This window comes from Pleurodeles waltl, chromosome 6 (genome assembly GCF_031143425.1).
Source record: "Pleurodeles waltl isolate 20211129_DDA chromosome 6, aPleWal1.hap1.20221129, whole genome shotgun sequence".
Classification (NCBI taxonomy): Eukaryota; Metazoa; Chordata; class Amphibia; order Caudata; family Salamandridae; genus Pleurodeles; species Pleurodeles waltl.
In genome coordinates, this window is record NC_090445.1 from 1,564,550,949 (window position 1) to 1,564,577,784 (window position 26,836).

Sequence of the window (26,836 nt, forward strand, 5' to 3'; positions counted from 1 at the left end):
TTGCAGGCAGTAGCTCGGTGAGTGCGTCTTGCGGCATTGGTGAGACCGTGGCTGCAGTGTGAAGTGGGGCGGTGCGGTGCGGTGCAGGCAGCGGTATCCTCGTTGCTGAAGGGTCATCGTTGGTAGGCCTAAGGCAGCAGTACGGCGCAGGGCAGGCTCTGTGCAGCGCCCCTTGAGTCGCGATGCAGACAGGGGCATATGTTGCCGATGCTGGAGTCAATGGCGCTGGAGTTGTGGTCTGGGGCTGCAGTGCGGGAAGGGACGGTGAAAGCAGGCCGAAGCGGAGTGTAGGGCCCACAGGTCATGGGGCAAGCAGCGGCTCGGTGGCGGCGATGAGACCAGGGTTGCGGTGCACTGCAGGGCACGGCTCTGTGCTGCATTGTCTGGTCACGGTGCAAGCAGCAGAGTCGTTGACAGCATTGTGGTAGTTTTTTCTTATGTTGCAGCACAAAACAAAGAGTTCCCAGTGTTGTAGGCAGATGAATCTGAAGTCTTTGATATCCCTGAGATTTCCAACAGGAGGCAAGCTCTGCTTGAAGCCCTTTGATAAACTTCACAAGCAGGATACACAGGAAAGTCTAGACTTTGTCCTCTTTAAGGCAGAAGCAGCAACTGCAGGCCAACCCAGCAAAACACGTACAGCAAAGGGGCAGTACTCCTTCTCCAGCTCTTCAGCTCTTCTCCTTGGCCAAGGTTCCTCTTGATCCAGAAGTGTTCTAAAAGTCTGGGGTTCTGGGTCCACTACTTATGCTCATTTCTGCGTTTTGAAGAAGGCAAACTTAAAAGGAAAGTCTCTGTTGTTCACAAGATCCTACCTTGCCGAGGCCTGGCCCCAGACACACTCCAGGGGGTTGGAGGCTGCATTGTGTGAGGACAGACCCAGCCCTTTCTGGTGCATGTGTCAGCTCCTCGTCCTCACTCTAGCCCAGGAATACTTATCAGGATATGCAGGGTACACCTCAGCTTCCTGTGTGCCACTTTCTAGAAGGAATTGACAAACAGCCCAACTGTCAATCTGACCCAGACGTGGATTCCACAGGCAGGCAGAGGCACAGAATAGTTGAGCAAGAAAATGCCATGGAGCTGCCTTGGGCCTACCTTAGGGTGCCTTACATGTAAAAAGGGAAGGATTTAGGTCTACATGGCAGTTTAAAACTGCACACACAGACACTGTAGTGACACGTCTGAGACATGTTTACAGAGCTACTCATTGGTGGCACAATCAGTGCAGCAGGCCTACTAGTAGCATTTGATTTACAGGCCCTGGGCACACATAGTGCACTTTACTACTGTTACTACTAGTAAATCGAATATGCCAATTAAGGATAAAGCAATCACCAATATAATTTACAAAGGGGGTGCTTGCACGTTAGCACTGATCTGCAGTGGTAAAGTGCGCAGAGACAATAAACAAGCAAAATCATATCTGAAAAAAATTGGAAGAAGGGGGCAAAATGTTGGGGATAACCCAGCAAAAGGGCCATTTCCAACAATGGCCCATTGGCCACTACTAGAACCCCCCCACCCCCCCAAACACACACTAAATGCAGTATTTAGTGGGCACTCCTAGACCTGCAGATCAGATTCGATGGGCACGAGAAGTCCAGCAACAAAGAAGACCCAAGGCTTGAGAACAGAAGTCCTGCTGCACAAAGATAAAGGCACCAAACTTTGGCTGCTGCAGCCATCAAGATCCAAAAACCAGTGAAATTCCAGTTCACTGAATGGCCGCTGACCAAGGAACTAGACAAAGCAGCTGGACTAAATTTCACCCCACGAACCCAGAGGACCAACGCTCCAAGTGTGCCAAGTCTGGTGGCACTGCGACCTTCAGTGACTGAACCTTGCGATTGCCAGGGGTACTGGACCCCCAATGTCAGACACCCAGAAGAAAAGACTACTACAGACTCTCTGAGGATCAGAAGCAAGCTCCATTCAAAGGACTTCAGGACACGTAAGAACCATCCCCTGACCTTAGTGTCCCTACTGACCTGCAATCCACCCTCAAAGTGAGCTGCCTCCTGGTTCCAAGAACACTTTTGCGCACAGCTCTTGGCTGACTTACGTATGATTGACTGTTGGCATCCCGTTATGCCCTTTATTTGCGTTTCTTGTGAATTAAGTTGGTCAGCTTCCTCCTTGAGCAGTTTGCCTTGTGCTTCTAAATGTTATTGTACAATCTAGCGGCATTATTACAAACAAACCTTGGTGGTAAACCCCAGAGACCTATGAAGGCAATCCTTATTGAGGTTGGCGGCCTTTTGGTGGATTGTGCCTTGCAGCATCTTAAAAGTAATATGTCGAAAAGGTGAAGAATGATCTTGCTTTCAAAAGTTTTTGTATATACAATATTTATTTAGTTTTCTCTTACGTTTCAGCTCCCAGAGGGTGTGAACATTTCAAAGGAAGCCCGAAGTGCCATCTCTCGAGCTGCAAGTGTGTTCGTGCTTTATGCCACCTCCTGGTAAGTGGCTGTGCCGCCTCCCTATAAATGTTTTGCCGAATGCCATGTCATGGTTAATTGAGATTTTTCTAGCCTTGGTGTCTGAAAGGCTAGATTTTATTAAAGACACAGAGGCGAGTATTATGCTTACTTTTCTTGCTTTAATCACATAGCAGCCAAGAAAACTGTCAATACCCAGAACCCCTGGGAGAAAACTACAACATTACATCACAATAGAATGACCAATCACACATAGAGTATGACCATAACATTCTTGACTGAGAGCAACAAGCCCTCTTTTCTTGCGAGAGTCAGTCATTGTAGGATTCGGAAAACAAAATTATGGCCAAACATAAAGTCAGTAATGCAGTTATCAAGTCTTTAAAGGTGTCCATAAAGCAGTAGGCGAGAATAAAAGTGGAGGAGTAGGCCAGGGTATCCGTAAGGAGGATTTCCGGTAAGGAGAAGCTCCATGTGAGTTAACTGGACACAGCTGAACATTTTGAAGGCAGTGGGACTGCGGAAAAAAGAACAGGGTGGGTTAAAGAAACTGTGGTGAGATAATATTCACCTCTGTGTCTTTAATAAAATCTAGCCTTTCAGACACCAAGGCTGGGAAAATCTCAATTTTATTACAAGACCAGACGCTCATATTATGCTTGTTCAAAGCAAAGATATAATAGAGTCAGATGGATGATCTATAGGTTTTCAAAAAAGTTCTAAACATATTAACGTTTGACCAGTCTGCAGATCTGAGAATGTTGTGTAAACTAGCCCCTGCCCAGAAAGCCCTAGAGGCCATAGCCCCTCTGACTGAATGGGCGCCAAAGGAAAAGGGTAGAAATGCCAACCAGGGACATGACCCATCTAACCCAATGGGCTAAAGTGGGAGCAGAGATGGGCTTATGGGGTTTTTGAAAGGAAATAAGGAGTTGGGAAGAGTAGAGACTTCTGACATCTGCAGTCCAAACATGTCTTCACACAATTGCCAATGCATAACTTAGGTTGAGAGGGGAAAAAGGGTAATGAATGGACAATAAATTAGTTTTTGTACGCCTGTTGACCTGTAAATAAACTGCTAAAGAGGAATAATGGAAAGAGGAAACATCCATTATTTTAACATCAGATACATGTTTGATAGAAACGAAACACAAAAGCATGGTCAATTTGGCAGATGAATGCTTGAGCGATGAATCAGCATTGTCTGGCCATGAGCTAAATAATCGAAGCACCAAGTTAACATCCCACATAACATTATATTTCTGAACAGGAGGTTTAGCAAAACATACTTCCTTTAACAGACTACAAACCAGCAGGTGTTCACCAATAGTTCTTTCATCCACTCTGACATGTCCTGAAGAAATTGCGGATCTGTAAGTATTAATGGCACGACAAGCTTTCCCTTGGGATGAAAGGGAAGCCAGAAAATTCACTACCAAGATCACATTTGCTGAAAGGGGATCTAAACCCCTGTCCAAACTCCAGCTACACCAGACCAGCTAGGCTGATTTATATACCTTTGCTGTGCCTGGAGCCCAGGGTTGTTTGATAAACTGGCCAGCCTCCTCTGAAATTATTGGGGTTCTTCAGGAAGCCCCAAAATCTTCCATGCTGTGAAGTACAGGGAGCCCTCTAAAATGAGATTGTAACGAAGATCCTGAGGGCTCAGGAACAAATTGCGAAAAGGAGGAATCGGTTCTGGGATATCCGAGGCTAGCTCTAACAATGTCTGGTACCAAGGATGGGACTGCCAGAATGGAGTGATCAGAACAAGGGATTATTGCTGTCTGTGGGCTTGAGCAAGTACTTGGGTAATGAAAAGAAACAGAGGGAAGGCATACAGGAAGGACTGAGGCCATGACTGAAGGAAAGCATCTGTGGCTATAGTCAGAGAATCTGATCTTCAACTGAAAAAAGAGGAAAGTAGGGTATTGATATGGGAGGCAAAGACTTCTATTGATATGGTCCCAAAGACCGAAAAAGATTGAATACAGAAGGATGAAGTCTCCAGTTGCTTGAATCGTAAAGATGTCTGGAAAGCCAGTCGGCCACTACCTTCAACTTTTCTGGGAGGTATTCTTATTTGACAGAGCTATTCCTTGGGAGGCAGAATTCCCCAAGTGTCTTAGCTAGTGTTGCCAGAAGTTTAGATCTTGTGCCTCCCAGACAGTTTATGTATCTGACCGCCGATAGATTGTCCATCCATCGAAGAACTGTGCATTTTACTCTGTCTTTTATAAAGGACTGGATGGCAAAGGAACCCGCAAGCATCTCTAAATAGTTGATGTGCAGGGATGACTCCTGAATGGTCCATGTACCTCCAGTTGAGAGATGACCACATCTTGCGCCCCATCCTGTCCTTCTTGCATCTGACTCTTAAGACCAGATCTAGCGCTGCGGATAAAACCATTCTCCCATTCCAAGCCTCTAAATTACTCGGCCACCAGAGGAGTTCTTTTTGGGATTCTGGATCCAGAGCTACTGGATCTGAAAAGGCTAACCCTTTGCACAGATGGTGAATCTTCAATATTTGAAAGGCTTTGTAATCTAGAGGCCCCAGAAAAATGGCCTGAATGGAGGGAGAAAGAAGGCCCACCAGACGAGCTGTCGATCTGAGGGCACAGAGAGTAACAGATAAAGCATGCCATATTTCTTTCTTTATTAAATCCTTTTTTTGTTGAGGAACATGGAGGCCTGATCGAGAGGTGTCTATTCTGAAACCCAGAAATTTGAGATGTTGCGAAGGAACTAGAGAAGACTTATGAGAATTTATTAGGAATCCTAGTCATGACAAAAATTGTTGACAAAGATTTGGTTGTGCCAGAAGACAATATTCGTCCTGAGCCATGATTTAAAAATTGTCTAGATAAACTATGAGTCTCACACCTTGACTTCTCAGGAAGGCCACTAAGGGTTTGAGAATCTTAATGAAACACCAAGATGCTGAAAAAAGGCTGAAAGGTAGAGTCTTGAAATGGAAAAAGCGGTCTCCCTATTGAAATTGAAGGAACTTCCTGTAATAAGGATGAACAGGAACCGTCAGGTAAGCTTCTTGAAGGTCCAAATGGACAACCAATAGCTTTGAAGGAGAAGATCTCTGAGATGAAGAATGGTTTCCAGGTTGAAATGATGGTAAACCACGAAGATGTTGAAGAGTTTTAGGTTTATCACAGGACGGTGTCTGTTGTTCTTTTTCAGAACTATAAAGATGGTGCTGAGGAAGCCTGAAGGGTTGAAGGTATTCTGTTCTACAGCTGTTTTTGCAAGCAGAGACTTTGCTTCCTCTTGAACAAGAAGAAACTGGTATTTTGAAAAATGTAGAGGTTGGGGAAAGTGACTCTGTGTCAGAATCTGATACACGTCTGTGCAGTACCCCTGAACAGTTTGAATAACCCAAAGATCTGATGTTACAGACAACCAATCATTTAGACAATTCCCCAATCTGCCTCCTATGGGAGGAGGGCCAAAATTGGAAATTCTTACTTTGGAGCTGGTCTCCTTTGGCTCTCTATCCCCTGTGCGGAATCCACTGGAGCAAGGGGATAGAAGTGAGGTTTGTAGCCTTAATAGAAATCCTTCTAGAAGACTTGGTTATATGAGCATTTGTTGAGGGATTGCCCTCTTGATGAATTACGACTGGCAAATCAACACTTACCTTTGCCGGCCCTGCCAAAAACACGCTGAGAGAAAATCTTTTTCATTGGAGACTGGGCCTTGTTGATAGTCTCAAAAGTAGACACATACTTGCTCATCTCCTTAATAAAGGCATCTCCAAAGAAAAGGCCATCAGCTTTGGGATCCTCTTCTTTGGTTGCCAAACTGCTTAGCTTCAGATACATTTTTAGAAGAAGGCTTTTATGCCTTTCTTGGGATATGTAGGTGTTAGCATTGCCGAACATACAAATTGCACGCTGTGCCCAGTTAGAAAGAGCCTTGGTGTCCACTTGTTCCCCTTCCATTCTTGCCTCTCCAGCCGAGTCCAAGATTTAGTTAATGGCCCGGAGCAGGTCCAGAAGTCTGTCTTGGCAATTTGACTAGGCTCTATCGACTCCCTTCTTGGGATCTTTCCCAAATTTGGTAAAAAAAATAACATGCTGGGATCGATAATGGGGATATCAGCCACCTTAAAGGAAAGGGACAGGGGAAGACACTCCGATTTCAACTTATTTCTGGAAAAATTGTCTAGGACATGACTTAAATAAAAGGAAACGTAATCTGAGACCTGGTTGGAAGGGAACCATTCTCAAGAGTTTGTGTGATGTATTGACACGGGGTCAAACATGGGTTCCCCTAAATGATCTATGAGATCATTGGACACTGAATTGGGTAAAATTTCGGAAGGAGAAATTTTACGCCTTTTCTCCAAAGGCCCATCATCAGAGATGTCATCCTTAAAATTAAGATGAGATCTGACATCATCCAAAACATCCTCCTCATCACTATCAGTGTCTCATAAATTAACAATGTTAAGGGGGGGAGGATGGGAGCTCCGAAGGATCAGCCTCTTTGGTGGGAGGTCCAGATTTAATAGACATGCCTTTAGAAGGCACATTATGAGGTGCCCAACGTCTCATTCCGTTTTTCGAAGGAATATCATTAGGGCCTTCTAAATTCTTAGAAATATCAAGTATGGAAACTGATACGGCATGTTGAACAGAGTCTTTGATAAAGGATTTAAAATTATCCTTCATATTCTGAGCCTGTTCATCGGCAGACAATATATAAACAATGTCTGTAAAATGAAGCTAAACCTCAAAAATAACATAAAATGATTAAATGTAGATGAAAAAAATGGGCAGAATGTTTAAAAACATGGCATTGGGCTTCAAGAACTCGATAAAACTGAACCACCAGGGGTTAAACTTGTGAAAGGCTGAGTGAGCGGGCCTAATCAAGGCAGGTCCTGGATTAAGGCGTGTCTGAGGGCCGGCCAAACCTCAGAAGTCATCCGGTGAGAGAGAAGCAGATGCTGAAAAGCAGACGCTTGAAAGAACCTGAAGCCTCTCTCTGAAACGAGTGGTAAGCCCAGTTCATTGGCCGCTAAATTCCCCAAACAAGCAGCGCAGCTCACGAAGCTCAGAAGGCGAGGACATGACGTAGGGGAAAAAAGGAATGTTGCCAAACTTTTTAAAGAGCATTGCGACGGCGAGAGCAATGTCCAAAGAAGGTAGAACAACTAATAAGCACTGTAAATGCCAATTCAACATTAAATTACATAATAATAATAATAATAAAGCACATAATAGCAAAAACATAAAATGGCAAGCAGAATACTTACCTTGACTGGGAGCAGCAAGAAAAGAGGGCTTGTTGCTCTCAGTTATGGTCGTACTCACATGTGAATGGTCATTCTATTTTGATGTAATGTCGTTTTCTTCTAGGGATTCTGATATTGAAGTTTTTCTTGTCTGCTATTTTATTAAAGCAAGAAAAGTAAGCATAATATGAGCCTCCAGTCTTGAAATAAAATTCTTGCAGTGTACCACGTCACAATCGTCATGCATTTGTCCATAACATGCTTTTTTGCTGTATACCAGACAAACGTGTATTTGCTGCAAGTTATGTGGTTAGTATTCATATGTGCTTGCACTGTATTCTCATCATGGAGTGTTTCTGCTTTGTGCTAAATTACAGTTTCTAGCTCTTCTTGGTTTCTCTGATTGTACTATGACAAGCTTGATGTGTGCTTGTTCTGTGTGGTACACAGTGTTTATAGTATGTTAGTGCAACATTGCAGTGAAGTGGAGTGTGTTTATGATGTATGTCATCTAGTGGCTTGTATGCAGGATTTTGCTGTGTGCGACCTGGTGGGCTCAGGGGAGGGTGGCCAGGGCTGAGGGGGGGGGGGGGGGTGGGTGTGTGTGTGTGTGTGTTTGTGTGTGTATTCTGCTTACCTCTTAAAGTTTTGTGTGCCATCTGATATATGCAGGGCACAGGTCGGGAGTACATGCGGCTGGACAGCGTCCACCCACTATTTTCACAGGGTGGACCCTGTCCACCCTGCCAACAATTTGAGCCCCAGTAAAATTTGGTGAATTTGTCCCGTGTAACGGGACACTTTCAGCAGTGCCGGCACACACTTTCAGCAGCCCCTGGAGGTTGTATGCTTTCATTCATTCCAAACAGCAACATACAGGATGGGAGGGGGCTTTCTTATTTTAAATTTCTGCTAGCCGACTACAAAGGCCGATTAAGATACCATTGAGCCTCATTTGTTTTATTATCCTGACTAGAAGCTGTCTGGAGCCTCACACCTAGCTGCAATGGAGGAACCTAAGGCACACAGCATGTTATCACTTCACAGGACTTAAGAGAAGCATGCTTTTCACTTTATTCAGTCCCTGTATACAAGAAATTTTCTTGCATTGTAAGAATGCCTGATGTGTTGTCCTGTCGCAGTATTTACACAAATAACAATGTAAATACCACTATCTTGTTTTATTTATTTTATAAACCTACTCATCCCAGTGCAGGGTGTCATAGCTCTTTACATCATATGTAAACATTATACATTGACAATAAATGATGTTTGTAAATCAGTGTATAGGATGTGTGATATAATACAGCGAGGGTTACAAGGTGTGGGAGTCACGTGTCCTTCATAGTTCCCTGTGCTACATTAGAAGGATTACAAGTTGTGAACTGCAAGTAACAAAATGATCTTTGTGTTAAAAGCAGTAACCCACTTGCCAAGCTACATAAAATAAAAGTCTAGCATCTGCATGTTACATGATGTGCTTTGCAGAAAACATATTAATCCCCATGTTACTTGGATTAAAACTATAACTAAACAAAACACTGATCTTTCCAACAAATGTGTTAATCTCCAGAGTTATCTTCCCATTATTATTTCCTGAGATTTACTGGGCCCGCAAAGATTGCTCCAGCAGGTGCCTTAACCCCATAAGATATTTTAAAATGCAGACTTTGCAACCAGTTAAGCAGAACTGATTTACTGCCATATTTCTCACTGCTACTAATTTCTTTGTGGCAGAGTTTAAAAAAAAATAAATTATAAATTGAGGCCTATGTTTTGTTGCAGGATTGCGTAACTTTTTTGGGCACATCCACGGCGCAAAACCTCACTGTCAAATCTCGTAGTGCACTCAAATGTAGTTGTAATAGAACTGCTAAACATATGTCTGAGGTGTTAAGATCTGACGTCACTTCCTGTGATGGGTTGTGAGGGCAAGTGCGATGTCACATACCGTGATGTCATGCACCATGAGGTAATTTGCATACTGCCTAACTTGGTTGGGCCCCCACTTCTTTTTTTTAAGGACTTGTGCCCTGGATATATCTATTTGCAGTGGGTTAATTTGTGATTAGTGTGTTTGTACAGTCACACTTTAGAGTGTTGTATGCCCAAACCATGTTTGTTTGTGTTGCTGCTGTATGCTGCCTCATGGGTTTAGTGTTTGTGCAGCATGCCACTTTATGGTTAGTATGGAGTTTTGATTTGTGCCACCTCACAGTTCTGTATTTGATTTACCCACACACTACCAACAGTATGTCATTGGAGTCAGGTGTGGCTCACTATGGTCAAAACGGACGTGGTGGCGAAGGTAGGGGAACAACAATCAATAAATACATTTAAAAAAAACTTTCCTGACATTCTGCCTCCGCTGCGCTGCTCCTCGATCCTGTCACAGTAGACACAGGCTCCCAGCCTGCCCTGCTGCCAATCCTAACGCTGCTTTCATGCAGCTGGCAGCATGAAAGCAGCGTTAGGATTGGCTCAAGCGCCCTGACTTGGTGCTCTGAGGCCGAGAGGAAGCCTCTGTCTGCTGTCTCCAACCCAGGAACACAGGGCCAGGTTGGAGAGAGCCCAGTGTGCATATGTGTTTGGCCAGCCCGGGGCGGCCAGCCAAACATACATGTGCACTGTGCCTGTGGCCCCACCCCTGAAAAATAAAAACGATAATAAACATAGTTTATTATTGTTTTTATTTGTCAGTTTGCAGCTGTTGCTGCTGGCCGGGTGTGGGGGGGGGAGACGCTTTGTATTGTGTATACCTCATGCTTAGCCAATGTTTTTCTGGTTTGTAATGCTTCATTTGTTTACAAAGTTGCAGAAGATCAAGGAATGCTTCGTTTTTTAAGGCAAGGGGCATTTTTAATCTGGCCGGTTGCAGACTAAGAACCAAGCAACTGAGCAAACTTTTTATGATGATGCAAACGTCAATCCCGAAATGTATCCGCTTTGTAATTCTGTGATGAGTATCCATGATTGCTGGAACTTTTAAATAAACTGGCGTCCAAAGTAATTCATCTCCTCCCTCCCCGCCATTCTTCCTCCATTCCCAATCCCTTGCCTCCAGTACCATTGTCCAGATTCAGGTATGATGCACATATGATGACATTTTTGTTATTGGCAAGGGCTTAGTGTTTTATTATCTTTCAACCTGCAATATTTATACTTTTTTTCTTGTCTCCACAACTTTAGTGCAAATAATTTCGCTTTGAAAGGGAAACGGAAGACATTGAATGCAGCCGATGTTTTATCTGCCATGGAGGAGATGGAATTCCAGCGGTTTGTGACTCCGCTAAAAGAATCTCTGGAAGGTAACTTGGTTTTCGTACTGATGGCTTTTTTATTGGTGACTTTGTAGCAACAGAATTTCATTCTGATATAAAGTAAACATTTTTGGACTGTAATGTTAAGCAAAACAACAGCTGGACACTCTTAAGTCGGTGGTCAGTGATAGTATTACAAGTTAACTTATTTAGGATTTATTACATGCCCCCTGAACCCGCGTGGTGGTCACATGGATTTGGGAGCCTGGAAGTGGGAGAAACCGGCCCAAAGAGAGGTTTGCTGTGGCAGCGAGGCAGTGCTTTATTGCGGTTGGTTCGTAAACCCAGGGTATGGGGAACTGTACCATGCTGATCAGTTTCAGAGACCGACATGGAAGAACGAAAATCCTCGAAAAGTATACTGAACATAAATAGTGTGCATCGGCCTGACTGACTTAAATCCAGGAGGCTGTCCTCAAAGTGTTGGCACGCCATCCGGAAAGTGAGAGCGCTCACGTGACTTTAAGTGACACAACGTGCGCAGTGTACAGATAGGAAGAGGGCGCACTGATTGGGCAGTATGAGGGACTTGAGACAGATTTACATGTACATGGGCATTGGCAACCCAAGTAAGGATGTTTGTGATGCTGGGGAATATTTGTCCCTTGGCAACGGCATGATGAGAGAGAACGGCAAAGATACTGTGTAAAAAGACTGACCCCTTTTCTCCAACCACCCAGTCATGGCAGCCCGTTTGGGGGCGAGAGCAATGTGCAGTCTTGGCACATGGTGAAGAAACACAAAAACCCAACTTGGTGCATGCTCTACACCTCTTCTCCACAGTGGGGGTGCATGATAGGTGCTGCCGCTGAATGCCAGAATGTGCCCCTGAAATAATCTGTGCATTGCAGACTTTGGTAGAACGTGTGTGTGTGTGTGTGTGTGTGTGTGTGTGTGTGTGTGTGTGTGGTACACACCTGACTTCATTCAAATTATTATTCACACCATCAGTATTACTTCAGTTGGAGGTAAACATGGCATTTGTGTCTAAATTACTGTGATTGTTGTGCATGTCATTCATTAGTCTATGTACTTGCTAATAGCTGATGTAAATTACCCAACAACTTTTGAAAAATTCTGGGATCCCACGTTTAGACTATCGCTGGGTCTGGAACGCAGCGTGTCCAAGCCTCTGCCTCTTTCATGTGCCGAGAAGATGGCCGAGAAACTTGAAGATTTTGAGTTTAACACTTAACGAGGGGAGTATAGCTTGATAATGGAACAATCACAGTGAAAAGGAGAAAGGCCAAATTGTTATAACGAAATGTGAATCCATAGAACACCATGAATGGTGAAAATGTCAGGTATTCATATCTTATACCTTCACTGAAATGAGCAGCAGCAGGCACGTGCGAAGGTAGGGCAGGGATGCGACGAAGAGCAGCAGGGTGACGGCAGAGTTCTCGTTTGTGAAGGACTATGACGCTCCAGTTCCAGTTGTCACTGGAATAGGAATTTGAAAGTTTACCTGCAGTACAGTTTCGAGACTACAGCTCCACCTCTCATAGGAGGTGGACCGACCTCAGTAGATGGGGCAGAGATCACGCCACAGCCGGGTGCTATGTGCCATGGCAGCCGCCTGCTTGAGGTTGCGCCAGGGATCACTGGGAATCTCTCAACCGTCTGTTAAGGAGCACTATTTAGTGAAGGGGTCTCTCTGACTGTGCACCACCTTTCTCTATGGCACACAGTCAGTGTGCCTCCTAACAACTTCTGTGTTGTTGCACCCATGTCTGTAATATGGAACAGGCACAATGTACAAAATGTCCCTCCGTTGAATGGGGGCTAACCCCCCATGCAAACGAGACCATGCCCTATTGTGATTGGACTGGTGCCTGTCTTACACGGCCACAATCCATATTACAGAAGGGACTGCTCTAGAGTTTTTGCTCCTTGCTTCCAGTAGCACACTGTCCCTACTTGCATAGTTTCCAAACTTCTGAGCTGTCCTGCGTGCAGATTGTGTGTTTTTAGTCTAATCGAGCGCACTGACTTGGTCTGCAGCGGGCAAACTGAGTTGAGTGTGTTGTGGGCAAATGAAATGATGCATCCAATGTATAGTCCAGGCCCAGATTAATTTTAGCAATGTTGTCAACAGCTGGGTTACGAGTGGCAGGTGATGATTGCCAAGTGCAGTGAGAGATAAAGGAATGGGGTGCATGGTCTTAATAAATTAAAAATAGAAACACAAGGTTACAGAGTTTCACTATGACCATACATCATTGAAAATCTAATTGACTGTTTCATTCTTGACAAATTCATCAATTGACGTAGATCCACCACAAATATTAGATGATTTCAAGAGTGCAAATGTAAGCTCTTATTAGATAACTGTATAGCAATATTGACGTTTAGAGTGATCTGTTGAAACCTAGAACTATCAGTGCTAAACACTGGAACAGTCACTGCCTTACAAAGATCCTCCCCAGGCATTAGCTGTGAGTGTGGCGTGATGCTCCTTCTGTTGTTAACTAGTTCACTTATTTCATTCTGGAGTCTGTCTATTCATGTACCATTCTGACACCTTGGGGGCTCGGCTGGCTCTCTAAAAGCACATAAATAAATGATGATGGTGGAGCATAACTAGGTACAAGTCAAAATGAGGAGGGTGTGTAGGGCTTTCAATGCACAGTGCCGCGTGCCGAAAGAAAAGTGAAGGAATCGGGTAAAGGTAGGGCCAGCAAGACTAGGGGCATTCTGGGCTACAGACATGGCCACCCTATGTACAGGACAAGACAGAACCAAAATACATGGAGTTTTAGACAGTACGCAGGATACTCAGTGGGAATGAAGAGTTTATGTTGCATATCCTGTGTATGGTTGATCTATTTTAACACACTAGCTATTGATGTAAATAGAACCCAATGATTCTGGACGTGAATCCAAATGTAACCAGGGAAATTACATATACATACCTTGGTGGAGTTCAGTGGTAACACAGGAGGCATTACTGAACCTGTTCACGTATATTGAGCTGAGCAGAGGATCTGGGGTGCAGTAGTGGGTGCAGGAGTGTTTTCCAGTATTGTCTCCTCCCTTGGAAAGAAGCATGGTTGCAACCAGATGCAGATTGCTGCCTGCTTGTAGGGGATAGGTTTTCCATTCTGAAACCTCAGTAACACCTGAGAGTTTCACAAATGTACAGGAACTAGAACACTTTTTTTTTCTTTTTTTTTTCGAAAGATAAAATCTCATCTTGAAAATACATATTTGTTCATATTTTTGTATGCATTTCGTTTTTATGGTCTTTAAACGAGAGGTGAGTTCAGATGTTTTTTTTTCATAATTTTGTATGCATTTCGTTTGTATGCTCTTTAAACGAGAGGCTAGTTCAGGTAAATGTTTTTTTTATATTTTTGTATGCATTTTGTTTGTATGGTCTTTAAACGGAAAGCCACTTCAGATAATGAAAAAACATTGTGGTGGTACTAGCCTGTTGATTCTACAATTAGTAATCATTTTTAGGTCTCTCGCCACTCTGTAGTTGAAAGACCTATTGTGTACAATATCAATACCCTAAGTTGGCTTTGGGCAGCTATTTGCTCATCATTGGTTCACTTTATTGGTAATCTAATTTGCTTAACTTTCGCATCTTGTATTTGTCCTCTGGAGCACAGATTTTTTTACTATCCTTTTTGACTGGATGACTGATATTCTCCCACTGCTTACATAAAGAAACTACTTTTTAGGTATCGGCCAAAAGCGCTCATGCCCTGTAGCTGCAAGGGATTTGTATACAGTAAAGGACTTGGATCCCACTCATTACTTACCATTAGTTTGCTCTATCTTCACGCTTCTTTGCTGCTGTTGAATAGGGCAGCACAGGCCATGCATCAGTTGCATTTCTTCAAGCAGAGCATGGATGAAGCACAGATTAATTAAACTTAATTAGTGGATGTTCGCTGCTAGCGCTATGATTAAGATACTATTTATTTTTTTCACCCCTCCCATTCCCCCTTGTGCTTCTTTCCCCTCTAGCACGAACTCGACCCAAAATAATTGGAGTCCTTAACATGAGCTCCAGTTATGTTAGATTCATGAGTTTTTTTTGTTTTTTTTTGTATTTATTTATTTATTTAGGCAAGGGGACACATTAAACAACGTCACATCCATCCATCTTTTTTTTTTTTTTTTTTTTTTTTAGCATATGGTGATTTGCCCAGAATAACATGATGTTGAGCTCGTGACAAGACAAACAATTTTATGGTGTTTGGTGCTTTGAACTAAATTGAGCCACCCAACCTGTACTCTGTCATGGAATACATCACTGCTTCCCAAGCTCTGATGCCATCATGGAAGTGATTGCTTACAGGACAGTGTTTGTGTTTTAATGTAGTGACCCACTCTTTTCTTTGTATTGCAGTTGCTTTTCATGTCGTTCCTACACTGGCTGGAAACAGCTATACCTTATATGGCGCACATGCCAACATGTTTTTGGGGTATATGCTATCTTGGACTGCAAATATAAATTAAAAATGAAGAGAGGGCAGGACTTGTGAACAGTGCCTGTATTCCACTCTGTTGCCCATGTTTACTTTACCCCTCTTGCTCTCATTGACAAGGCCAATAGGTCCCAAAGGCAAGACGTATTGGCTTTGCCAATGCTTGTTTCTTTTGCTTTCACTGCTTTATGGAATTGCATGTTTCTTTTTCTCTCTCCCGCTCAGCTGTTCTGCTCCCCCTTCACGTCCCTGCCCTCTCCTTGTTGCTTTCCCTTCTCCAGCTCATCCATGGTTTCCACCACTGCACCCTTCCCTGCTCAGTGTCACTTGTCAGCAGCATTTACTTGTCTCCCTTTAATCTGCTCGCACTCATCCGTATTTTAAATTTACACACCTTTTACTTGCTTTTAATTTGCTGTTTCAAGGTGGATGGATGTCATGTTGAAACAGTACATTTAAAAGAAAAGTAACGCTAAAATGGCCTCTGTGTAATGAGATGGGGAGATGCATGACCACATATGTCATCACGCTGGGTCTTAAAACTATAGGGGCCGCAGTGTCCCTCTTGCTTGCATGTCATCAGACTAGGCCTTTTTTTCCCCAAGATGCTGTCAGCATTCACTACAAGCATTTTTATTTTTGTTTTTGATAATGCTGTACTCCCTCAGCGACAAGCAGTGGCAAAGCCAAAAGGTCCTGTAACACCTTTCAAAGTCAAGTCCTATTTATTGACTCTGCCAATGCTTGTTTAACTGGAAGCATTAAAGCAGTGACTCCAAGTAGGGCTACATGAGCGACACCCTGACACAGCTGAAAAACACCTTTAAGGACAGTAGAAGCTCCAATAACAAATCGGAATAATTGGTTGCTTTTCCCGGTACTGAGTGAGATCTTAAGTGTCACATTAAGGGGTTTATTGTCTTTTTGGTAGCATATTGTAAAGCAAGATGCACTCCATCTTACAATGGGTTGTGTAATGGCACTAGACCAATCCTGCTAGTGCCATGGTTGTGAAAGAGTTGCATACATTTACTGGTCCCTTTTCGACTTTTGAAAGTGCCTGGGGCAAACTCTGCTTTAGAAGTTAAGTTCTGAAAGAAAGTGGACAGTCATTGTTTGGTTTACAGACAAATCACACGTTTGTTTGGAAACGACAAATGGGTTATTCTCAAAACCCCAGTATTCATGTGGAAAAACATATAAGGCATTAGCAAGAACAGGCTTAGATTAAGTTTACTCAACAAGCTGAGACAATTTCCTGAGGTAATTGCCAGGAAATATGGTGTAATTATTTGTGCATTTAGTTAAGGGGAGAACCCATCAGTTTAGAACTAAATTGAGGTCCCAAGTAGGAGCAAGCCTTCTAAAGGGAAACCTTCTGGAAGTCCTTCAAGAAAGTTCTGATAGTTGCCAATCCGCCTAATGGCAGAGACCACCAGTCGGATGGTTATATAGGGGAAACACTACATTTATGCCTCTGCCAATAAGATTCCCTTTTCAGGGAGGAATGTCTAAAACAAATATCAATATAGCTTCTCAAAACATCCAGTTAGCTCAGCAGCCCCAGTGAGTTTCTGTAAAGACATAGCAGCTTCATTTATACAGTTCTAAATCATAGTGGTATTAGTGATCCGTTCACAAAATGTTGAGATAATGTTGCTCCACACTTTTCTTAAGCACTGGTGTAGTGTCCTTTTGTTTACTAATAGTCTCAGTTCCTCTTTCCAGGTATTTGGCTGAATGTGGAAAGATGGCACCCTTGTGAAGTGCAGCCATCTTTCAAACTTTATTAAGGAAAGAAAAATGTCCTAGTAAACTTGAAGGAAAGTGTCATTTATATTAAGGACACAGAGGCGAAGATTATGCCTTGCTTTCTTATTTTATTGATTTCCAGCAGACTTTGACTTTAAAGAACAAAAACTAACTTTCCCATCAGCACCAAGGAAATAACTACAAAAATAAACAACTAGTGAGCATGCAGAGCCATCTATATGTGTGCATATCTTCCACGTAACATCCTCTTTCCTTCGTGCATCAGGAACGTCTTTCCTTTTTCTTCTCACTCCCCTCTAGTCCCATCAAAGCCTACAAATAAAGCCAAACAAATCCTAAACCACGATCCATCCTTCACAAATAATCGTAAACTAATCACAGGATTTAACAGCTCAAGAGAAAAACACTGTAACTTTAATAATACAAGAGTTTGTGACATATATAAAATTGATAGAGGCCTGACAAATTACTGAAATTACAGAAATCAAGAAGTCAGATACTCAGACCTTACACTCGTTCCTTTGGGAAAAATATCCATAGTCAAGCGGTTGGGTAGGAAGAAAAAGAGGTCTCTCTAAAGTCCATGCCTCTGTGTCCTTAATAGAATTGAAACTTTCCTTCATATTTACTACTAAACTTAATTCTATGTTAGGACCCGAGGTGAGGATTATGCCTGTTCAAAGCTTGTCCACCACCAAAGAAGTCATGTCCAGAACCGGTTTGAAATAAAACCTCTTGAACATGGTATCCAATGACCAAGCCACTGCATTGATGAGGTCTTCCAATCAAGCTACCAGCAAAAAAGTTGTGGAAACCATTGCTCCTTTCACAGAATGCACCAAAATGCAAGGCGTCAATGCCTGCTTCCTGCATAACCCAGCTGACCCATCTGGCGATGATGGGGGAGGTGATCTCCTTGAAAGATTTCCTGAGGGAGATTAAAAGTTGGTGTTCTCCCAGTGGATGGAACTCTTCCGTCATATTCTCATATGTCTTCAGGCAACACCACACACATTTTTGGGAATTTATCAAAGGCTAGACAGGACACCACTCTAGAATTTTGTCTTAGTGCGTTTGGAGACATGGAAAGTAACACCCTCTGGAGTGAAGGTCCGGCCCATGAGGTCCAAGGCTAGAACATCAGACACCCTGCGGCATGACAGTAGGCATAGCAACATGGCTAGATTTGCAGAAATCTCTTTGCGTGACAAAAAAAACATTCTTCTGCCAGGAGTGCAAGAGAAAGAGGACTTTATTAATGTCCCAGAGAGACCAGTATCTAGACTCAGGGAAAGAGCCTAATGTATTCCCCCTCATCAGTTTACACACAAACGGGTGTTCCCACACAGGATACTCCCCTAAGGGAAGGTGTCCCACAGATATGGCCAATCTGTATTAGATGATCACCTGTAAACTAATCCCTGAGAAGCTAGGGACACAAAAAAATGTAAGATGAGGACCACTTCGCACCCCATGGGATCCTGTATATTTTGAACACACCAGCGCACCCATCTGGACTATGCGGATTTATAATGATTGTTGGTGACAGTAATCAGGACTACCCGGGCTCCTTGATGTCAGACCTGCGCAGACAACCTCATGATCATTACAAAGGGGGAAAACGCAGTTGCTAGAGGATCTGGCGTCCAGCTGAAGTATTCAGGAAATTGATGGTCCTCCCTGGATGCACAAAGATCGACTGAGATAGGTGCCCATAGGACTTCCAATCTTTTGAACACTGAAGGGTTCAGTCGCAACAGGCTTTTGTCAGACCATTGCCTGGAATACAAATCTGCCACTGCGTTGGATGCTCCGGGAAGGTTTTTTGCTGTAACCGATATGTCATTGGACAGACAGAATTTCCAAAGATCCTTGGCCAAGTCTGCCAGAGGTTTTTACTTGGCACCTCCTAGATAGTTGATATATCAGACAGCGGATAGGTTGTCCATCTTCAAAAGCACACCACAGTGCACTTTGTCCTTCACCCAACACTTTATCATAAAGGACTCCGCCATGAGCTCTAAACAGTTGATATGGAATCGCTGTTCCTCTGCGGACCATTTTCCTCCTGTGAAGGATCCTCCACAGCGTGCATCCCAGCTGGATTTGCTGCCGTTGGATTAGATCAATAAATCTGGATCGGAGCCAAAAATGTCTCTCCCGTTCCAACTCTCCATGTGCACCAATTGCCACTTCATTTTGTCTATGAACTCGTCCATGAGAGGAATTTGCTTTGAGTACTGCAAACCTCTGCTTTGGAGGGCCCTGTATTTGAGAGGGACCAGGAAAATCAAATGCAGGGTGGATGAGAGCAGTCCCACAACCCGAGCTATCTGCCAGAGAGATATTGAGGGAAACCTTGTGGTGGAGTTGAGCTCTGGAAATTGCGTCCTTCTGCAGAAGATCCTCGACCTCCCGGTCTATCAAGGTCACGTGATCGTCAGCAAAGTCAGTGAACGTGGATGAAAAGGTTGAACTGGAGTTTCCTAAAATTCTATGTGGAAGCCCCTTGATGGTTTGTAAAACCCATGCGTCAGACATAATCCACTCCCAGCTGTGACTAAGGTGCGCTAGCCTGCCTCCCACGTTTAGTCGGGAAGAACAGCAAACTCTTACCTGTTTTGGCCTTGAATTGTCCCCTGGAGGAGCCTCTGGGGTTACACCCTCAATAGCCTCGTCGGGTGGTGAAGAATTCACCCTGACGGGACTGGGCTTGTGGCTTCCCGGAGCTTCTTGGATGGCCTTGGGAGTAGAAGTGGCCGGCCACGTGCCCTCTGATGGCAAGGAACTTACGTAGCTCTTTTATAAAAAGCTTTGCGAAGATGCCTCCCTGCACCGCTGGCCCTACCTCCGTGGACGCCAAGCCTCCTAGTTTGGGGTCAACTTTGAGTAGGAATGAGCCGGTGGTGTTCTGTGGATAGGGCGCAGTTGGCGTTCCTAAAAAATATGACCACCCGTTGCACCCAGCCTGAGAGAGACTCAGAGAGATGGGGGCTCCTAAAGCTTTAGCCTCCTCTGTCAGGACTAATATTTTTGTGAGCGGACCACTGACATGAAGGAGTTTGTCCTGGCAAGAGTGCCAGGACATACTGATCATTTTTGGGATCCCTAATGTATTTCTGGTGGAAGGTGGCCATGTGGGTATCTACCTCAAGAGTGAGGACTACATTACTAGGGAGAGACAGACGGGGGCATTCTGCTTTAAGGCAGGCACAGACTTCCTTATCTAAAGACTTTCTAGGGGACTAGCCACATACTTGACTACCTTCTCTGTTGGGGTCCATTCAGAGAAACGTGGGTGAATGAGGTCCTTCAACTCCAATATGGTCGAGGGTTCCTCTTGAGGTTTCTGGTCTGGGCGATTTGTCGGGGTCAGGTGATAGAGTTGGTACCTCTGGCACATCAGTGGGCTCATTCTCACCAGAGGGTTCAGGGAGTGAGATGAAAACCTCTTTTAAGCATTCAAATGCCCCCAAATTCATAGTTGTGTTGCCCTTTCGTTTCTGTACAGACCTCTGCGAGGGGGCGACCCCAGTACGGGACGGGACGGGAGTCATCTGTAAGATTTAAGAGCAGAGAACAGGCATAAGCAAGCTCCATCAGGCAGCGCTCCAAGGGTTCTATGGCGGCAACCACTGCTTGGTGAAAGGAAGCATTGGCCACTTCGCCAAACTCACTGTCAATAGGAAGGACCTGAAAGGACTCTTCCTCCATATATTCTTCTGCCATGTTAGTCAGGTTACCCTCACTTGGGTCTATGCAGCTCTATAGGGAGCAGGTTGGTAGGCGCTATGGTTAGGATAAAAAGAGTAGCCCTTTGAGTCTAAGGAGACCTGGCTGCACCAACAGTGCTGTTATGGGAGGAATGTACAAACCACAAAATTAAGCCTGGGTAATGCAGTGAGGCTCACTGGGCATGTATGTAGCTAGGCAAGCCAGCATAAATTTGAAAGTGCTATGCGCTGGGCGGGTCACAGCCCGGTGGCCCACTCACCCAGTTAATTTCTGAAGGGTATGAAAGTCAAATCACCTGGGCCAGGCCCCACAAATAGCCACAGAGCGCAGCGTCTGCGCCATAGTTTCTGCTGAGCAGCTCGGCAGGCGTCAGGCTGTTTACAAAAGCACGCTTTGTTCTAGACCACAATACAAACCAGTAATGAACGGGCGTCGGGGTTTCCAGGCAGCTCGAGGAGGGGCGACTTCACAGGGAAGGCGCTTGTCAGTTTCTTTTGAAGTTACTGGCGGAAGCGCATCCCCTGCAACATTATCTGCACCCCTAGCGGCGGCCGGCCTCCCCACACTCGCGTGGTCCCAAGCCTGGCCGCTGCTTGCTACGACAGCAGCACTGAGGGGTGGTCCCGTGGCAGAAAGGGGCCGCATTACATCCCAAGAAAATTTGCCACACAATACTAGTTTGGAAAAAAAAGGAAAACAGTACCTAGCATTAGCTGGAAGCAGGAAATAAAGAGGGGGGTGTTACATGGAAAATGTGCACACATATAGATGGTTCTGTGTAGTCATTGTTTTTTTGTTTTTGGAGTATTTTCCCTGGTGCTGATGGGAAAGTTAGTTTATGTTCTTTAATGTCAAAGTCTGGCGGACGTTAATAAAGGAAGAATGCAGGGCATAATCCCCGACTTTTGTCCTGACATAGAATCCAAACTGCTATGTGGAACAGTAGCCAAGCTATACAGTTAGCATTGAGAACCTCTCATATAGCCATCCAAAAGGTGTGTAACCTTCCTGGGCCTGCAGTGAGGTTGTGCTACCAATTACTGTGCTGTTTGAAAAAAGGGATTTGAATGCTTCTGACCTGGTAACTTAAAGGCTTTCATCTTGGAACAATCTGCTTCTCTGATGGCCTTGCACCTAGATTTGTGGATTTGAGATGTTATAAAGAGCATGGTGCCCGGGAGCAGAACATAAATAAAATACTTATTTTATACTATGTAGGCATTCCACAATTTGCAGAACACTGTCCTTTTTTACATCCTTCCCCTGCAACCTAATAATGGTCCATGAACACCAGATGGTCATAACTTGTTTTCTGCTGCATACGGAGCCTGCTGGGGCCATTTAGGTTTAGCTTTGAGGCCATACATCACCCTGTGTGTTGTCTAGATGTAACTGCTTTTTAGTTGGCTCAAATGTATCTTGCAGGTTTAGATATGGCAAAAAGTAATCAAGGCCAGGAATCTTGCTGAGGACTTTGAAATAAGGCAGTGCTTTCAAAAGTATCATGCTAGCCTAATTGGAAAACCAGACTTTTGTCCAAAGTTGCTATAGATGCAGTATTAGAATCTTTGCCTTCTTTAACCATTGTCTTAGTCCTTCAGGTGCTGATGGTGTTTCTGCCCTCTACGAAGCCTGCTGTTCAACCTGTTTGCAGATTGATCCTCCCTTCCAGTTGATTCCCATGTGCCTAGATGCCATAGAGTACATTTGCCTCAGTGGCAAGTGCTGCACTAACTTCATTGTCTAATGGTTGCTCCTGGATGCTTAATACAGCATTTCTGATGCTACTGAGTCCTGTAAACTCACCACATGTGCCATTCTTGCCTCCTTGGAAAATTTGATGGTGACTCATGTTCAGTTTCGGGTGTATTTACTATATTCAGCAGTTTGCCATATACACAACCTGTATGTAATCATATTAAAAAAGAGACAGTTATTATGTGAAACCCTCAAATGTTTGTGAAATCAGTAAAATAATTATATTGAAGTGAGACGAAAAGGACTGGAGGGGAGTGGAGGACAGGGCGTATGTGTTAAGGAAAGAAAGAAAAAGGAGAAAATGAGTAAGAAGGAAAACTAAAACTTTGGATCCTCGAAGTCTGTTAAAGCTATGGAATCGTGATCATTTTTCTTAATTGGACTCGTGTCAAAAACCGCAGTCTGAGTAGTGGGCATGGTAACTTCCTCTTGTGCTGTTCATCTCCTGGGTTACGGCTCATCCATGTAATTGGTACAAATTTCGTTTTGCTCGATCGGATTCCTTGTGAGGAGAGGGCCTCTTTGCCTTAAAGTCCTTACTGGGCATGTATTTTAGTTAGGACTCATTAGAAGGTTCAGTCCCAGTGTGATTTATGTAGCTGCATCTTGGCATGGTGATTCCAGATTGTTTGACAATTTGTCCTCATACACTCATTTGAGCCGCCCGGCCCCACTAACCATGTGCAAGTCATAATTACATATTGAATATCTCTAAAACTAGGGATTAGACCTCCAGTTTGTATGGTTCTTAATTTCAAAGTAGTTGGACCTCCTGTGGGGTGGCAGAATTTAAATCGTCTGGCTGTTGCTTTTTTCTGTGGGACCTTGAGACGTTAATCATCCCAGGTTTTGGCCCATCATTGGTAAGCAGGGTTTGTTGATCTTGACCGAGATTTCTTTTCTGTCGTAAAGTGGTGACCGGCAAACATTTGCATTATTTTATTTTTATTCATTAATTGTGCACTGAGAGCAGTGCCTTAACCTTCTAGCCAGGAAGATGTGATGGTGGTGTGGACTACAGATGGCTGTTACATGCATTGCAAGATCACGCTTTTCAAACATATTGATGGGTCTCTTCATCAGGCTAACCTATTGCTGGATGAGTGGGAACTGAACAAATCTTTACTGTTGGCTAGGCATTCAGACATATTGCGATTTACCTCTTTTGAAGAGCTCTTTGATTTCCAGTCCGAGCTCTCAGGTTTATTCATTTTGCATCGAGTGTGGGCAGGTATCCCTAAGGCCTAGAGAATGTTTTGCATTTAGTTTAAGGAATGCACTATTTTTCCTTCTGCCACCTCCACTTTTCTACCCTGTGCAAACCTGTTCTAATTATTTGGCAAGGACATTCCACAAATCACTAAAGAATACTAAGGACTAGCATTGAAAGAGCCAATACACTGAGGAAATTGTGTTGTCAGAATGCATGAAGTAAATGATCTTAAGTTAAAGAAGACTGAGTAGTTGTGTGTAGGTGATGCTTGGGTGGGACCAATCATGTGCGCGGGCTCTTCAGTGTATTTAAACTGTGTTCGCTATTGCTCCTCATCATGAGATTGGGCGTTTTAGACTAAAGAACAGTAAGGTGAGAGTTACTGCTGTATTTGTATAAACACTAATGTGTACATTGACACAAATTCTATGTAGAATAATCAGTAGACCAAAATTAAAAAATTCAGAAATATGTTTCGTTAGAAAATCCGTTAAAAAAAATATTTGCAAGTACATTTAAATAAGACCTGCTACGCTTGCATTCGTCATGTCTCTTTCTGTTTTTCTGTTAATCTTGCAGCATACAGACGAGGGCAGAAAGGGAAAAAAGACGCCACAGAGCAAAAGCGGAAAGACAAAGAAAAAAAGCCTGATTCTGAAGAACAAGACAAGAGCCGGGAGGAGGAGGAAGAAGAAAGGATGGAGGAGGAAGAGCAACACGAGGAAGAGGAGGAGGAAGTTGAAAATTGAATGATCATATCACCTGCCTAGAGATGGACAACAAGATGCACAATTAATTAAGGCTTCACCCTCTCTTTGCAATTTGAGCAACACTTGGACGTTTGAAACATATGGTCTTTTGTGGCGAAAGAAGATCCAAAAGTGTAGGGATTGTTAGCAACCATTTCTGAGAAAAATTAGAGCTAAGATAGAATTGGAACGAGAAGAGTGCATACTTTTATGAGTGGATGAGACATACGGTCAGCATATTTTTATGTTCTGGTCTGCCCCTAACTTGTAGCTGTTCTCCTGGGCCCTTCCAGATAGTTCTATTTTCATACTTCTAAGAGATGGCCCCACTGCTTAATGCCTTTCTTGTCAATGACTGGACTTACCCCATACCGTATCATTTGCAGATCAGTTTGCTTGCCACAGTAATTGGTCCTTCTAATCACTCACTAGACTTTTACATCCAGTTCACCAAGAAGAGCTAACCAACGCCTTGAACTCTGGAATTAATCATGAACAGCATCCCTAGATAATACTGTTTTCTATACTGCTCATTTAGGTCACTGTCTTCTACAACTAATACTAGGCCTTGGCATTTATTACAGCATTTAGATCACCTTTTTTGTTGTATCTGCAGTGGTTGTTCTCAAGGTTGCTCCCTTTTTCGGTGTTCCTGAAGCACAGGAGTTCTCTTTATCATAGTTCTGGTGCCAAACACTGTTTACTAAATTGCCCCTTCCCCACAATTCAGTGAATTACTGCACCTTTTAGAATAGGGTGTAAAATTGTGTGAATTGATGTGTATTCTCACCATATCCCTCTGATATATCCTTGTTTGCTGGGTTGTCTTATGTAACTTAGAAGTGGATGTGGAGACATCCAGAAGTTTATAAGGTCCATGGTTGTTCTTATGAACACGTCCATGAATAAGTGCTCAAAATGGAACTGCAGGAAAATGAATAAGAATAGTTGCAGCTTCTAAACTTTAAGTGTTCCTGTTGGAAGCCTGGCAGTGATCTTCTGACCCGTGAATATTGTGGTCATCGTTATGTATTTCACCAGCTGTCATCTGCCAAACATATAACATGTATAAATGTCTTCTCAGAAATGTCAATTTTTTAAATGCTGGTGCGTCTTAGCATTTTGCTTTATTGATGTTGTTGTAAATCCGATATCTATTTTGTATATCATTTAAGTGAATAGGTAAACTTGTGTAACCTGAAGTTTGTAGTTAATTTGCTTCTGTTGAAGCGTAAAGGTTGCATTAGACACATTTATGTGGCCAGAGACGGAAACAGGTCAATTTCTATGAATCAGTTGATCTTCAATAAAATTATTCTTGACTTTAATTATCATTTGTTATAGCCAGGCAATAAGTTTCTTGCGACAACCTACGGCATTCCAGCTCTTGGTTGTAGTCTGTGCACCACTGGCAGAATCGGTAATAGTTTTTCAGAAAAAGACATCCCTTTAATCCTCTTTGAGCTGTCTGATTCGCTAGTCCTTCTTGCACCAGCCTCAAGCACCCTTGAGCATCCCATACTGTTTTCTGCTTTTCCATCTGTTGGCCATAGACCTGGAAGGGCTTCATCTGATGGTTCAAATTTTTTTTAGCAGACTGTGGCATCCTCATGGGGTCTTGGCATGGGATCCTGAGTGGAATGTTAGGTGGAGAACATGCAAAGTTTCCACTAGCGGCAGTTGACTCAGGCTTTCTCTCCAGAGAAGGTGACATTTTTAATGTATGAAGAATAAACTTAACTTATCTTATACTTGAGGGGTGCAAACATCCTTAATTGCAACACTGGCAATGAGCGTATTTGTGAGAGAAAAACCTGGAGGCTCTGGAATGAGGATCAGCTGACAAAACACGATTCGGTGAGTTCTTCAACCGTGGAAAACTTGTAATCCAGTCATTGCACAGCAAGGACATTGGCTATCATGAAGGCAGGCTGAGCAGCATTCAGCAAACCGGAAACCTTTTCGGGAGGTGGAAAGAGAGAAGTCTCACAGGTCTTGGAAAGTCTTTCCTATCGTAAATGCTTTGCCAGTGCTTTTTCTTTCTCCACTGGGAGGAGCGATGGAAAGCAAGCAAGGAGCTGGACTTAATTAAAACAGCTCCATATCTTTATTAATTAACAAAGCAGTTTGTTCCTTCTTGTTAGTA

The 26,836-nt window shown here is 43.6% G+C and overlaps 1 protein-coding gene across 3 annotated transcripts in view; it reads left to right on the forward strand.

Moving 5' to 3' along the window:
- Window positions 1–26,018, forward strand: part of POLE3 (DNA polymerase epsilon 3, accessory subunit) — a 40,823-nt gene extending 14,805 nt beyond the window's left edge. For all 3 annotated transcript variants that reach the window (XM_069241270.1, XM_069241271.1, XM_069241272.1), the window contains exons 3-5: window positions 2,379–2,464; window positions 10,890–11,008; window positions 24,521–26,018. In XM_069241270.1, coding sequence (XP_069097371.1) covers window positions 2,379–2,464; window positions 10,890–11,008; window positions 24,521–24,690 — 375 coding nt within the window. In that variant the 3' untranslated portion in view covers window positions 24,691–26,018. The remainder of the gene's footprint in view (window positions 1–2,378; window positions 2,465–10,889; window positions 11,009–24,520) is intronic.
- Window positions 26,019–26,836: the final 818 nt, after the last annotated feature.